The sequence below is a fragment of the Cylas formicarius genome, unplaced genomic scaffold (assembly GCF_029955315.1).
Source record: "Cylas formicarius isolate icCylForm1 unplaced genomic scaffold, icCylForm1.1 PGA_scaffold_10__41_contigs__length_53128322, whole genome shotgun sequence".
NCBI classification, from domain to species: Eukaryota; Metazoa; Arthropoda; class Insecta; order Coleoptera; family Brentidae; genus Cylas; species Cylas formicarius.
In genome coordinates this window covers 10,527,186-10,542,645 of record NW_026844214.1, presented here as the reverse complement: position 1 = coordinate 10,542,645, position 15,460 = coordinate 10,527,186, and the positions used below count along the sequence as shown (strand labels likewise).

The 15,460-nt window shown below is 32.4% G+C and overlaps 1 protein-coding gene across 4 annotated transcripts in view; it reads left to right on the top strand.

The window, feature by feature from the left end:
- LOC132700301 (nephrin) overlaps nucleotides 1-15,460 on the top strand; it is a 539,288-nt gene that overhangs the window by 500,213 nt on the left and 23,615 nt on the right. For all 4 annotated transcript variants that reach the window (XM_060667511.1, XM_060667521.1, XM_060667492.1 and 1 more), the window contains 2 exons: nucleotides 5,767-5,911; nucleotides 7,767-7,897. In XM_060667511.1, coding sequence (XP_060523494.1) covers nucleotides 5,767-5,911; nucleotides 7,767-7,897 — 276 coding nt within the window. The remainder of the gene's footprint in view (nucleotides 1-5,766; nucleotides 5,912-7,766; nucleotides 7,898-15,460) is intronic.

The following is a 15,460-nucleotide window of genomic DNA, read 5'->3' as shown; positions in this document are numbered from 1 at the left end:
AACATTCTATAAGGTCTACAAAGGAATTCTCCTGAATACATCTTCTAGAGTATGCTTTTCGGTTGAGAAATTGTTATAATTTACGCGATATTTTTTTCATTTCTTTGTAGCCTAGTCCCTTAAAAGAGGAAATTTTAGTCGTAATTCGAATGTTTTAACTGGAAAAATATATTTTGAAATTTGTAATGTTACAAATTCAAACAAACCAATAAAAATAATATATTATGCAACAAGTGCGGTAAAGAGCATTTAAGTCACGAATTTACTTGACACGAGCGGAGCGCTGCGGAGCGAGTGTTTAATAAACGAGTGACTTAAAAAATTAACCGAACGTGTTGCATGCTATACTTTTCTACGACCGTTAGTTTTTGGGTATATTTTCGCAAAACAACAAGGATACATTCACTGACATGACCGTCAGAATTGACAAACGTCAAAATTCAAGGCCAAAACATCCGATTGCTCCCAAACCCGCGCAGTAAAATCCCGGAAATCTCCGAAGTGGCTTGAATTCGTGGGAAACGAAACTGACGTGGTAAAGTGACGCTTCCCGCACGCTAGATCGGTGTGTAATTTGGTATTTTACAGACGAGAGTAGAAAAACTTTTTTATTGATAGTATTTTTTTAAGGGGGAGAATTTGTTTATATAAGCTGTTCGCTACGTGTTTTACTTAGGTGCCAACTAAGCAAGATGCTACCACCTTATCCATTCCGCAAAATACTTTTTCTACTGACTTCTGTAAAATACCTTACACCGATCTAGCATGCAAAAAGCGTCACAACCCCTTCGAACATTTCCGGGATTTTACGGCACGGGTTTGGGAGCAATCGGATGTTTCCGGAGATATTACCGCACGACTTCAATTGGGACGTTTGTCAATCCATGTCGTTTTACAAAAATGTACCGTCGTAGTCGTAGAAAAAGTATAGTATGCGACACATTTGATAAACTATTTAAGTTGCGCTCCGTTCTTGTCAAATAGACCCGCTACTCAAATGTCATTTACCGGACTTGTTGCGTAATATACTATTGGAGTTGTGATGATAAAAATAATGATAATCATTTTTTATTGATCATATAAATGAGCAATTCATATCAAGAAGCAAAGAAAACAATAAATAAAAAAAATTGTATAGAATTCAACACAATTTTAACACATAGATATAAAGTAAACACGGATGTATAATTTTAAAACACAGTGCATATTATGCACCTTGTTCATCAACAGCATGTTTGAGCTTTAAAACGCCATAATAACCACTGTTTACTTTCTTACCAACAGTCTCAACATGATCAACTAGTTTTAATTGCTATTTATAATGACTCCCAAAAACTTCACAGTCCTTTCGGGTTACAAAATCTGTTGCTAATCTACCTCAACTGCGAAAATTTTAAATAACGTATTTCTAAAGCATAAGCATAATTGGCATAATTTCTCGACCGTCAATACCGTTAAAAAAATCGATGTATCAACAGCAAACAACAACACCTTCCCAGTAGATACATGCAATAGTAAATCGTTTACAAACATCAGGAATAAGAGTGGACCCAAAGTACTACCCTGGGACACTCTAGTAACGACGTCATACTCAGAAGAATAAACCTTATTCGCTATGGTAATGAACTTTCGGCCCTTAAGATATGACGCAATCCAGTCTCCAATTTTGCCACAATATGTGCTCCCCCCTATCCAGTAAATCATTAATATGTTGCACAAAGCCAACTGTAGCCGTCCCAGTAGAATGTTCATACCGAGGGCTTCGTTGTACATTTACTAAGATTTTATTTTTAGTAAAAAACTGATTTAAACGCGAGCCTATAGTTTTTTCTATAATTTTTGATATAGTTCTCAACAGAGAAATTGGCCTATAGTTTTCGGGTGTCATTGGCTCATCTTTCTTATGAACATCACAGCTTAGGTTTACCTTTATAATTTTTAATAAGTTAGTCTTCTAGAAAATTCTAATTCCCCTGTGAGCGTTACTTTTACATTAAGTAATAGTTGCAGTTGATGGTAGATTGTAAAGAGATCACCCAGTTAGTTCAGTGGCTAATTTGGCTGCTCAGACTTAAATCACCATAGATGTTTATTCTGCATCAAGTAGGTCTTGCTTGAGATGGAGCATAACCAATATTTGTAGAAACTTGAACTTTTTGTTTGAAACATAAATGGACCGTTTTAAATTTAACTAAGCATGAATGCTGCGGGGTATTTTCGAATAAGTATCGATCTTAAGAATTTAATCTAAATTGCAATATGTTCCTATATGGTGTCGAGGTATTTGACTCTGATCCTTCCAGTAAATAAGTATTTATGTACCTGTTTCTTGTGCTTTGAATCTGCGAGACTGTTTTCACTAGATAGTTCAAACGGTAAGGGTAACTACCTGTACTCTATTTATCTCACAGGTAAGTTGGAAAATAATCATTTTTGTCTTGTGTGCCTGTCGATTAACAACATACTTCTTGTATTTTTGTGTCTTTTACATAGTTATTTGATTCTTTTTTAAGACTATATATTATATTCGCGATAGGTAAAGGTACGTCATAAGAATACAGAGAAATATTTATTAGACTTTTACAATTAAACATTTTTTGAAGATTTTTTAAAACTTTAAAATGTGGAGACCGTGGAATGAACCAGATGTTCCCTTGTTATAAGAAGATATGGAAATCAACGCAGAATTTGAAGACGAAGGGGAAATGGTAGTCGAACCTAATGATAATTTAGAAGGCGAACTACCTCAATAAATAAGAAAAATGGATCCATTTGTCTTCGGATGCTAAACAAATTGTTTTGAATGTTTACAATTTTATAAGAAGTTCAGAAGGGAAGGTAGGAGCAGTAATAAAAACAAGTGACATGACCAATGACCGAAGTAAACTGTAAGAAAAATCGTTGCAAATGGGATAGTCAAGAGGAAAGTTACAGAAGATGCTGATAATTAGCGCGTGTTTAAAGAGCAACACGCAGATATAATAGGGCGTATAATCTACGACGCTTATAGAGTGGATAGTGTTTTAACCCAATAAACAGTATAAAAAAGTACTGACAGACTTAAACATTAGTTGTGCCAAAGAGTCGTTGCGTACTTTTTTGAAAAATTTCGATTTTCAGTTCCAAACAATTAATAATAAAAACAATTAATAACAATAATACTAATATTAATAATAAATAATAAATTTCGCAATAAAGGGTGGATTATTTAAAAGCAATTTAAAAATTTCGAGAGCAAAATTGGCCAATAGTGTATTCATGACACAGTAAAAAAGGATATTGTGATTACAGTAACAAGTGTGTACTGGGTTGAAAAAGCCTTATTTTTGTCTGCCAAAAACGTAAAAGATTGAAGTTTATATTATCATGAAAACATGACTGCGGAAATATATGAGGACTGGTTTGAAAATCAACGGTTGCCAAAACTATCCCCAAATATTGTTATTGTGTTGGATAATGCCTAGTATCATTCGGCCCAAATTAGAAAAATTCCAAATACTTCTTGAAATAAATAAAAAAATGAATTTCTATACGAAAATGATTTATATTTTGAAGAGAGCTACAAGAAAAAACAACTTCTGGAATTATTAAAAATGAAACATTTTAATAAAGACTACAAAATCGATTCCATAGCACAACAAAACTGGCATGAAATCTCGAGATTACCCCCGTATCATTGTATATTTAACCCGATTGAGATGATTTGGTCTGAGTTGAAAGCCCATATAAGAAAAAATAACACTGCACCAAAATTTAGTGATAGTACCATAAACGTAATTAGGCAAGAGGTAGCTAAAATAGCAGTAAATAGATCAATAAAAGAAAAAAATATTTATCGATTTGATCATTGAACAAGATGACGACAGTAGCGATAGTGACGATTTTCTAAGTATTGATACTTTATTATTATTATATTTAATATTTTGTATATTAATGATAATACTATGTACAAATATAATGAAATATAGCGTAATAAATTATTACTTTGTATTATTTTTTTATGTACATGTTTCAAGAATTGCTCTGCCCAAAAAATTGAAAACATACTTATATCCCGTTTTTCAGTGCAGGTAGGACCGTCCTGGAATGTGGTAAAGGTCTGCTTGGCAGTGTTCTATAAGGGGTTTGGTTTTGCAGTACTATGCAGTAGGCAAAGTTGATCACGGGGTCGGTTATAAAAGCACTATATTTCTGGTCGAAGTATACACACATTACACACGTTCTGTGAAAGAAAAAAATTTTCTTCACAAATGTTTGTGAAAATATTTGAACAGTGCTTTTAAGTTTTAAATCGAAATTCGCTGTCCGTACATCATAAAAGAACGCCGTAAAAATGTTTGACGTATTATTTGGAGTTTTCATAAACATAAACAAAACATACCTTGTTTTGTTTTTTTCTATTTAAAATTAACCTAATAATTAATCCAGTAACGAGTTCGGGATAAATTTATCAACGTGTGGCATACTATATTTTTCTACGACCATTATTTTTAGGGGACAATTTTCCAAAATGGAAGAAATATATTTACCTAAAGTGGCTTTCCCCACGCTTGATCGGTGCATACTTGGTTATTTTAGAGCAGGGTGTAGAAAAATTTTTACCGATGAAGCAAAATATTTTCGCTACTACAGCCGCTATTATCTTGTGGTTTAGATAAAATTTGGACTGGCTTACAAAGTAGTAGTATGCTATTCAGCTAAGGGAAGAATTTTGAAAATAAAAGTTTGATATAATTGTAAATTTGTGAAGAAAATTTTATTTAAAAAAGAACTATTTTATTGTTCATTCATATTTTCAAAGTTTCTGTCGCAGATAAAATTTTATACGCAAAACAGTTTCAAGAGTTCGGTACAGCAATATGAAAAATTGTGAGTAGTCGGTTTTGAAATACATCTTGTTGAGGAACAATATGAATCAGCCTATATCTATTTATTATAATATCTAATGGTGGCTCATATAATTCAGTCATCAATTTTTGCCAATTAATGTAGTAAAAATATACCATATCATATCAGGGTCGTCTTAAATTTTTTAGACCAATGCGAATGTATTTAAACATTATAGACTCAGTCGAATGAATTAAACTTTGGGATAAATAACAAAACCATAATCATCCAAATGTTGTAATTCATAATTCAAAACAATAACGCAAAACACACACACAAAACAACAAAGACAAAGTTATCCGCTGCAAGGAAACAATCACAACTCACAATCAAACGCCATATTCACCTAGGCGAGGAACGCTGAGACTTTTCTAATACAGAAAAATGACTCTAATTTTTTACTGCAAAACTTGTAAAAGTAAGCATGATACTTTGTGGGATTGATACGAAGAGTTATCGCCATTGTTTTTGCTGAGAGATAAAAAAATATCTGTAGAATATATGGAACAATTACTACCCATTCAAAGAAGATCGTAGTACATTTCACAGTGTACCAAATAACTAGGCGTTGGAAACTAGTACAGAGAAAACTAATATTAGGTTTTCTGATTTATAGATAAATCGCGTACATTGTTGTTTTCTTTCTTGGGTATTAATCAATTAACAATCCAATCAAGTAAAGCACAGCATAAATACCAAATATTTATTCATGTGTATAGCCTGCCTGCATTTCGTTTCGTTAAATAAACTTCATTTAAATTCAAGCAAAGGAAAATATTATACTATCTCGTAAATTATTAGAAGCATTGCAAATACTGTTGGAATAAATTATCGATATGGGATTTGCAATATTTAGTAACCTGTGCTTTTTATTTTCAGACCGCCGAAGACGGGAATTCAACGACTGCCGTTTTAACGTTCGTTCCAACACGGGAAGACAATGAAAAAACACTTATATGTCAAGCCATAAATCCAATGGTGCATGGTGGAATTGAGGAAGCCAGCATAAAACTAAATGTTTATTGTAAGTGTGAAAATCTATAGAACTTTAATGGTGCGAGTAAATTAAAAAGGGCCTCTATAAAGTCACCTCACGACGAAAGTAAGTTCTTTCTTGATGAGAAAATGCCGGCTTTTTGTTCTATTCCTCCAATTTTTGCGTTCGTTACAAATGTAAGTCTTTATCAATTTTCACTAATTTTTGTTAATTAAAACCGTGAATGGTGTCTAGTCAAGCCTAGAGGATTAGGAACAACATGCTTATGTGGTCCAGCTGATAATATGACGTTAATATGACGTCGATTATTGGTAACCAACTACGTTGATTCGGCCTTACCGTTGACGTGTATATGACGAAAAAATGACGTGAAAATGTCACAGCCTATTTACATATATTAGGAAAGGTAAAATAACGTTATATTATATCGGAAATATTACGTCATTCTTTGTTGCCCCTAATTAATGTAGTATGAAATCCAAAGACGAACATTTTTCTAAATAACAAAAAAAAAGATTTTAGCTACATTAAAAGAGCTGTGGAGGTCTACATAAGTTGCTCAAAGGTAATACTGGAAACGCGCAACGATTGATCTCATCTTGCAAAGGAAGGATAATACATTGACATTGTAATTTGTAGGCATCCCAAGAACAAAATTGTAGAGATAAATCACCTAGAACACCTATATACAAATTTAATGGATAGGTAAAAATAGATTTTGTAATTCAGAAAACCCACATCCATCATGCCTCATTCAGATATAATGAATTTCAATAATTTTATTGTCAATCATTCCATAACAATTTGCATGAAAAAAGTTAATTATCGTTACAGTGACATTTTCAAAAAACAGTTTTTTATACCGTTTTATGTTATGATAACCATTGACGTTCAGAGGCCCACAATTATGTTTAAAATCGCATTTTAAGGTTTTCAAATTAAGGTAAGGCGTACTACTAAATCTGTTACCATATTCTAATAATCGTCGACTTATTTTTGCAAGGGAGATTTTTATAATTTAACCAGTGACTTTAATTGGACTAAAAAATTCTCAAAGGAAAAGCTGAAAAATTCTACAAGGGACCATACTTATCAACATCTCCTTTAAGGTGAGTCAGAAGATGAACGCTGTATATTAGAAACTCTGGCCCATATAAATGATGATAACGTTTTACAAATTCTGTACCAATTTTGGCTATAGGTTTAGAAGAACAGCACAACTCGGAAAATTCCCAATTATTTTACTATTTAATGTAATTGAGTGATATTAGATGACGGATTTATAGGCCTATAAATGTAAAATGTCTGCAAATTCAGTAGGTATTATTATCACCTGAAGGTTTCATTTCCTTGTTTACTGCTACTTGCATAAAATAGTTTACTTCAATTTTAAGAATGTTTTATATTTTCATACCACCCTGGAAACGCGAGAGATTTTTATTAATATATCTCGAAGGAATACTAGGAGGCCATGCCAATAAAGTGCTATACACTATCACTTCCACTATCATATAGTCTCTTTGGAACCAAACGAATTATTTTTCCTCTTCCTCCTTCGTCGCTGTCATGGTTAGAAATAGCTTTGAAAAAACGACACAGATAATTTATTAATTTTGTAGTTTCCAGAACATTTCTAAACATTTGAAACAAAAAATAAAACAGAAATAAATAACTCGTCACGTAAATTCAAAATATTACCGGATTTTCATATGAATATGAAAAAACATTAATGTTTGTGCATGTTATCTTATATCACCAATTATCGTCGACTATACGATGTGATCTTGTCAGCTGAGGGTTGGACAAATTACAGAAAACGATTTTCAAACACAGTTTATTTAATATTGCTAGTGTATTCAAAATCAATTGTTCTTAATTGCAGATATTCCAATATTGAATTTAACTCTTGGTCCAAGTCTAAATCCGGAAGATATTGAAGAAGGTGATGACGTCTATTTTGAATGTAAAGTGGATTCAAACCCGGCAGCTTACAAAGTCCTTTGGAAACATGATGTAAGTATTAACTATAACGTGTATTGCGATTTCGAGTTTATACAGGGCCATTAACACCGACCGTACAGCTTTAGTAACATGTACTTCTCTACTCCGTTCTGTAAAATACCTAATTATACACCAGTGTACGGTAAGCGTCAATTTACCACGTGAGTTTCTTGTCTCACGTATCCGAGCCCCTTCGGACATATCCGGGATATTACAGCAAGGTTTGAATTTTGACGTTTGTCAACTCTCACGCTCATGCAAAAATGTACCCAAAAACTAGCGGTGGTGGAAAAAGTAGAGTATGCAACACTTTTAATAAGCTTTCTAAGTCACTCGTTGATTAAACACTCGCTCCGTTGAGCTCCGCTCGTGCCAAATAAACTCATGACCCAAATGCCGTTTACCACACTTGTTGCATAATATACTATTTTTATTAAAAGCAGACAAAAACTCACTAAAAATTACAGTTAAGCTTGCAATATCTGTTATCTATTAAGAGAGAAATTAGATCTTTTGTAACGTTTGTGTACACGGAAAATAGTTAGAACAAGATCTTTCATATATTAGGGACAATTTTGGATTCCTGGTTCTTCAAATAAACAGGATATACTGAATTAGAAATTGTGCATTATCCCGTGAACTTCTTATCCAAATATTTTAAATTTATTGTATAAAACTATTTACAATTCTTCTAGATTTCTCCTGCATCGGTTCTGGATGAATCGAACTTACTGACGTCTCTCCAATCATCTTGTTGGCTTCTTAATTTTATCAACAACCAACGCAGGAGGAATCCGAAAAATTTGTAAATAGTGTGGAAGTTTCTTTAAAAAATTAATGCATAAATCTTTTTTCTAACTTCAGGTAATAACACCAAACAAAATGTGTAACGACACCAACTGTAGAAGATTTAAAAATGATAGACGATTGAAAAAAAAGCGGCAAAATTTTGTATTTCACCTAAAAATTATTGTTCAGTATCAAATCAAGTTGTTAATATCTGAAGGACACGTCACATCATTTTGATTTAATTATAAGTTGCAATCAAAACCACAATAATCATATCTACTGCTTCGCCGTTCATAAACTAGATTTTTATATTATAAATTAATCGGAAACAAAGGACAAAAAGTTTATTTTAGCGTTCTTCTTGATATTATTAGTGGAAATTTTTTTCAAAGCCTACTTACCGGTCAGTAAATTAAGATTTGTCTTTTCAGATTTTTAATATTTTTACCACTTGCTTTGTTTTTCCGTTTGCTTTATAGCTCTTTAATGATATATATGTATACTAACCAACATAACAAGAAGGTTGGTCTCAATATGGCTTCTACACAAATGAAAACAACAACGAACAATTAACATTTCAACTACAAGTAAAATAGTTTCACGAGACAAATGTAACTAATCCGGAAACATTTCATTAAATAAAAAAGCTGAAACACTTTAAAGGGATATTTAACGTAACGCGCAAGAAAATGATGCTAGATAAGGAGGTGAAGCAGACAGGTATAGAAAAGTCGAATTATTGATATTATACTCTGTTTAAAATAATGACCTGAAACCAACCTTAAATCTTTAATTGTTGTAGTGATCACAAATATGTGACAAAGGTTTAAAGTATGAGTCCTAACATGACTAATCTTATAAAGGTAATTTCTCCCCCAACTTCTCGATTACTCCTCTCTCGTAAGAACGAGGGCAGCGCCAAAATTTCCCGGCCTGAATATGAAAGAAGCCAAGTAGAGTAACATTTTTTTATTATTTTTCAATATAATCCCCCTTAACCTCAATGCACTTATTACATATCTTTAGTAACAAAATTAAGTTAAATAAAAAAATATTCTTTTTGTTTGTCAGCAAAATGAGCTAAAACAGCCTCTTTTAACTCAACTTGGTCATTAAACTGCCGTCCACGTAAGTCCTTTTTTGAATATCCAAACAAATAATAGTCGCTCGGGGTCATATCTGGACTATAGGGAGGATGATCTATCTGTTGGAATCCACACTCTAAAATGGCAGCTTGTGCAACACCAGAAGTATGAACAGGTGCATTATCGTGCAAAAAACGCATGCCTCTGGTCATTTTTCCTCGACACTTATGCAATCTCACATTTTTTGTAATAATGTTGCGTAATATTTACCATTGACAGTGGTATTAGTTTCTTTATCAAAAGAATTCCTTCACAATCACCTTTTTTGTTGACTGGCAGACTCTGAATTTTCTTGGAGGTGCTTCACCCCTACGACGCCACTCCATTGATTCTTTTTTCGATAGAAGGTCATAATAGTTTCTATTACAGGCTTCGGTTCCGCCCCACAGAGTTCCAAAAAAGACCGCGCACACCCGACACGGCGTTGTTTTTGAATAGCCGAAAGGTTTTTAGGGACCCATCTTGCACTAACCTTATGCATACATAAATGATCGTGCAGGATTCGACGAACACTTGAATTATTTTCAAGGGACTCCTGCCCCATTCGAAAACGTTTTGCCCAGTCTTTCACTATAGAATACGAAGGAGAACTTTGGCCGTACACACCATTCAGCCTTTCTTTAATAATTTTAGGTGCTAACCCTTCTTTTGTCAAAAACTTTATGACTGCTCTATACTCAATTTGCCATTCTGCGGCCATTAGTTTTTGTGACATTACGAATGCATCGGTCAGAACTGACAAACGTCATGCTCGATGGGTGTATAATTGACTATTTATTATTGCAATAAGAAGTTGTTCTCATTTAGAGGGAAATTATTGGAATTATTGGAAAGGCGTATGTACCATACCATTAAAAATGCGAGCATGTAACATGTAAGTTTACTTAGCTCTATCTAGTTTAAAAACAGATTTTTCCTGTTATTGTACTCCAGTTATGACTACCTTGTACATGCGTATATCTTTCCGAAGCCTTTAGACACCCCCTTTTCTTAAAATAAACAGACCGTATATTTGTTTGAATGTATCTAAACTAAACGAACGTTAGAAGTTCGTGGAAAGAATGTCCCGTGTCAATAAAACAAAGTCACGTCTTTGGAAAATTTACTGCTTCACCACCATCAAACCATCAACAAAAGACTGAGTCCTGCTAAGAAGATAAGAATTCCTTGCTGTCTCGTCGAAAACATTTCCCACTTGAAACGTGTCCAGGAAATGAATGAAGACATTTTTTGTGCTGTTATGTTACGACAGCCAGTTATAATGTTAACAGAGTGACTTCTTGGCGGAATTTTCTTAAATAATTTTGAGAAAATCGGGGTGTTGGGATGAGGAATTTTTAGAAGCAGGAATATTTTTTACACTGCAAAATTGAATATTAGAATTAAATTTGAGTGGTAATGAAAATATTTATTTATTTTTATATATCATGATGGTTTGAATTTAGTTGTTGTTAAACTGTCATCATATCATTCTGAAAAGTCAACTCCCACATTGTATTTAAATGGTTTTGAAAAGTCTAATCCGCTTTTGGTAAAACAGCCTTCTAGGCAAACAAATTACAGATAAATGGGGTTGCTTCGAACATTAATCGGCCAAAACAAATTCCCAGAAGTTTTGTGTAATTTGTATCTCCTAATTCTATTCAGGAAGAGTTTCGGAACAGCCGTCCGCCTCATTAAGTTCGAAGGTATGGTTCTAAGCCGAGCGTATTTTTCCTTCATTTGAATGTAAACGATTCATAAAATTACTCTAAAGAATTTATATTCATTCGTTTGTCGTTCAGACATGCCACTTTACAAATTTAAATGTCTAATTTGATTAAGTTAGTTGTGAAATCTAGACTCATTCCAATAAAACTTGGATAAAAGTTATGAAACCTGAGCGAGCATAAAATCTAATTATTTAAGTTTATTTCGTTGTGTTTTCTTTATTGCTAATGGATAATGAACTCAACTTTCTTAATATTTTCGTGTACCAGAATGCATTGGGTCGGTAGAACAGGACATATTGAAAGCAATGTTCGCCATTTCCTGTATAATTTTGTCTTATCATTATCTTATCATTGGGCTTAAGTAATAAAATAAAAGGAGTTAGGAATATAAGTCATATAATTACCTCAACGTAGAAAAAATTAGTATATTATACAATAAGTTCTACAAACGCCATTTTAGTCACGAGTTTTATTTGGCACAAGCGGAACGAGTGCTTTAATAAAACTATTAACTTTAAATATGTCTTAACTTGAAGTTAAATTATAGGGTTTTGTAGTCATTAATATTTGCACACCAACATACCCTCTTCTGATAAAAGAATATTAATTTAGGATTCGTCGTAAACAAAATTATCCTGTCATATGTATGTTCTTTATTCCTCGATATAAAAGTCTTTTCAATACACGTCAGTATTTGGATATGCACTTATATTACATTGATTGGTCTTTAAATTAATTAATTTAATTTTAATTTAATTAATTAATTTTATGTAAAGGAGTGATACTAATTCCTACTTCTAACTAAATCAACTGAAAAACAAAATTAAAGTGAAAAGAAACCAACAAAAACCAAACTTACTGTAAGAAATTAACAAACGTTTATCGTACACAACAAATGCCTACAAATTGAAACACTAGATTGAATTTCTTACGAAAAAAATTTCTTCAACTATCAACCTCACACCATTTCGAATGGTTGAAATTATTTAAGCACTAATTTCTTTTTCTCTTTTGTCCTTTTAATTTTAATTAATTTCTGAAGCCACATGTAATAACGAATATAAAATTTACTGTGTAATTAAGTAAATAAAGAAAATTCTAACTTTTTACATATTTATAGTTATTTCCAAGCTGAGAAAAATTCAAATCTTTTTGTTTAATGCTGTTTTTCTATCTCTGCAAGGAAAATAAGGGGCTTAACGCTCTTTATTAAACTTGCATTTTTTTTTTATTTATATTATTAGTCAAATAAGGGACAACCGCAAAACAATGAATTTTAGCAAAATTTTCCACTTTACGGGTTGGTATGATTTATTTAATAATTATTGTTTTAATTTTCTAGTAAAATCCATTTCCCTTCATTAAATTAGTTCTAAGCAGACAAAACGATATTTCGAAGTACGGTTCAATACATGATACAAATGAGAAAACGCTGGATTTTCTACGAAAAACTGAGTGCGATATCTACATTCTGAGAATCTTTCTAACATTTGTTTTGCGGGAACAAAACAAGCAACTGTTCTTAGTATCAGAAAATATCTTATCCTACCAAGAGGAAAGGTAATTTCTTTTATTTATCCGCCCAGAACAAAATTGCCTCGCGCCAATTTTATACAATTCTTGGAAGAGGATGCAATTGCATTATTGTTGCGAAAGAAATTAGTGAGGTTTCGACTATTCGAAAGAATTGTTTAAGTAGTACTCGCAATTTTTGCTACATAGAAAATATTTGCGCGGTTAAATTTTAAACACTCCAAAACAGCGGCAGCGTTTTTTATAGCTTCATACGTAATTACCATGTATAATTAATTTCCTCAAAAACGAAGAACGCAAAAAGTTACTGTTACTGAAATCCTCCCTGATGGTAATGCTGATAATCCTTTTCTTGTGAAGCAAATGTAAATTTGCATTGCACTGGAAACCATTTTTGTAATGTGAGGTACAAAAGAGAACGACTGGTCAAATAAAATCCCCAGATCCTTTACATTGACGTGTCTAGTCAAGATAGTATACGAAATAAGTGTTAAATTTTGAATAACCCTGCATATTTTGTTCTACATGTAATGCATAATTTAAATGCAATTGTTTGCTTCATATAACAGCATTGGCATTACTTACAAGATTATGGGTTGAATGAAGCACATTTGTACATTTTTAGCCTGCAGATACAAGGACATCACTTTCAGTGTTTCACTCGAAATAAAATGTTCCCCATTTTCAAATTTCAGCAGCCCTTGTAGGTATTGACGAGGTAGCCGATTCAGCCATTAAAAATTATATCTGTCAAAAATCAAAAATACGCCACCTTTGTTTTTGATGTAAATAACCCCTGCATATTTGTATACGTCTCAACAGATTCTCTCTCTGATTTCGAGTGACATACTTGAAATAATACAATAATAAATTCATACTCGCAATAATTTAATACATGTACATGACGAAAAACATTTTTAAATATGAGCAAGACCCAGGAAAGGGTAGTTTGAAGCACCAGAAATCATTGTCCAGCAAACCTGAATAAACCAAAAACAGCGCGTCTGTTTTTCACCTGGAGCCCTAGCAACAATGCCGGTGATACTGAATTACGCACATACACACCGTCCTGTTCATTAAAAACCCGCACCTAATTTGACATGACGTAAGTAGTTCTTTTTTAATTTTGGCACTTAATTTTAAAAGTGCATGGTATCGATTGTTGATAGACGTCTAAAAGTTAAACATGTCAAAGAAATAACCACAAATTGCAAATTGTTTAAATAATACAACAATTGATCATAAGACTTGTTGAGGGCTTTTTTTATGAACAGAACTGTAAAGCGTGAGTCAACGATAGAGCAGAGTCCATTATCTCATCGATTTTAAAAGTTATGAGAAAATGGTTAATACAAAAATTTTAGAGATTGTTAAGATGTATAATTTAAAATTATTTTAAAGTATAAAATCACTCAAATTTGATATAAGCCTTATTCGAAGGTGGCGTAAGAGATATATGCAACGAAAAAGCTTCAGGGTATTCAAATTAAACGAATATGTTTGGATCATTTACATCATACATTATTATTTTCTCTGAAAGATTTTACAAAAACTTACAACTTTTATTTAGGTAATATTTTTAATTTTAATACCGAGACGATTATTATAATATCAGTTGTTGGCAATGACAAAATAACGTTGTCAACTTTTTACCCGACAGCTGAGTAAATAAATTCATAAAATTTATTGTGGTCTCAGTAAATTAAAAAAAAAAATGTATTAAAGTATAGATTTTCCAAAAGCTGAATTAACTGATATGATTTATTTACTGGGCGATGCGGAAAAATAGTTAATATGAGTGATTCGGCTTTAAAAATAATGGTGTTATCGTTCTTTTTTTTGCAAGTGTGAAAACTGGTATTTTTTATAGAAAAATTATAATATTGGAAAAACAAATTGGTTTAGATATGTATCATTATTATTAATAAAATGTTCAAAATAAATTCAAAACAAAATTTAAAAGTAAAAAATATATGTTGTATTCGTTACACTTTTTTGAGCCACCCTGTGTGTATCCTAACAATCTTTACAATTTTTGTATTTCCCATTTTCTCATAACTTTTGAAACCCTCAGTAAAATCAAATTGAACATTGCAAAAATCAGACGCTTATTGGTGGAAAACTTTCTATAGCACATGGTATTGTTGTTTTCACTATCTTAAGCTGTAGAAAAAATGCAACAAATTCGTACCTCCAATAATAATGGGGTTCCAATTGGACCAAGCAACCTTTAGGATCACTAGAAAGAAAATGCAAGCAATACGAAATAAAACGTTCCCGGCGAGCTAAATATCATTGATTAGACATGGAATGGAAAAAATATAATGGACCTATTGGTTGTTTAACCCTGAAACAACATCGGCCAAATAAAATTACCCCTACACATTGTTAATACC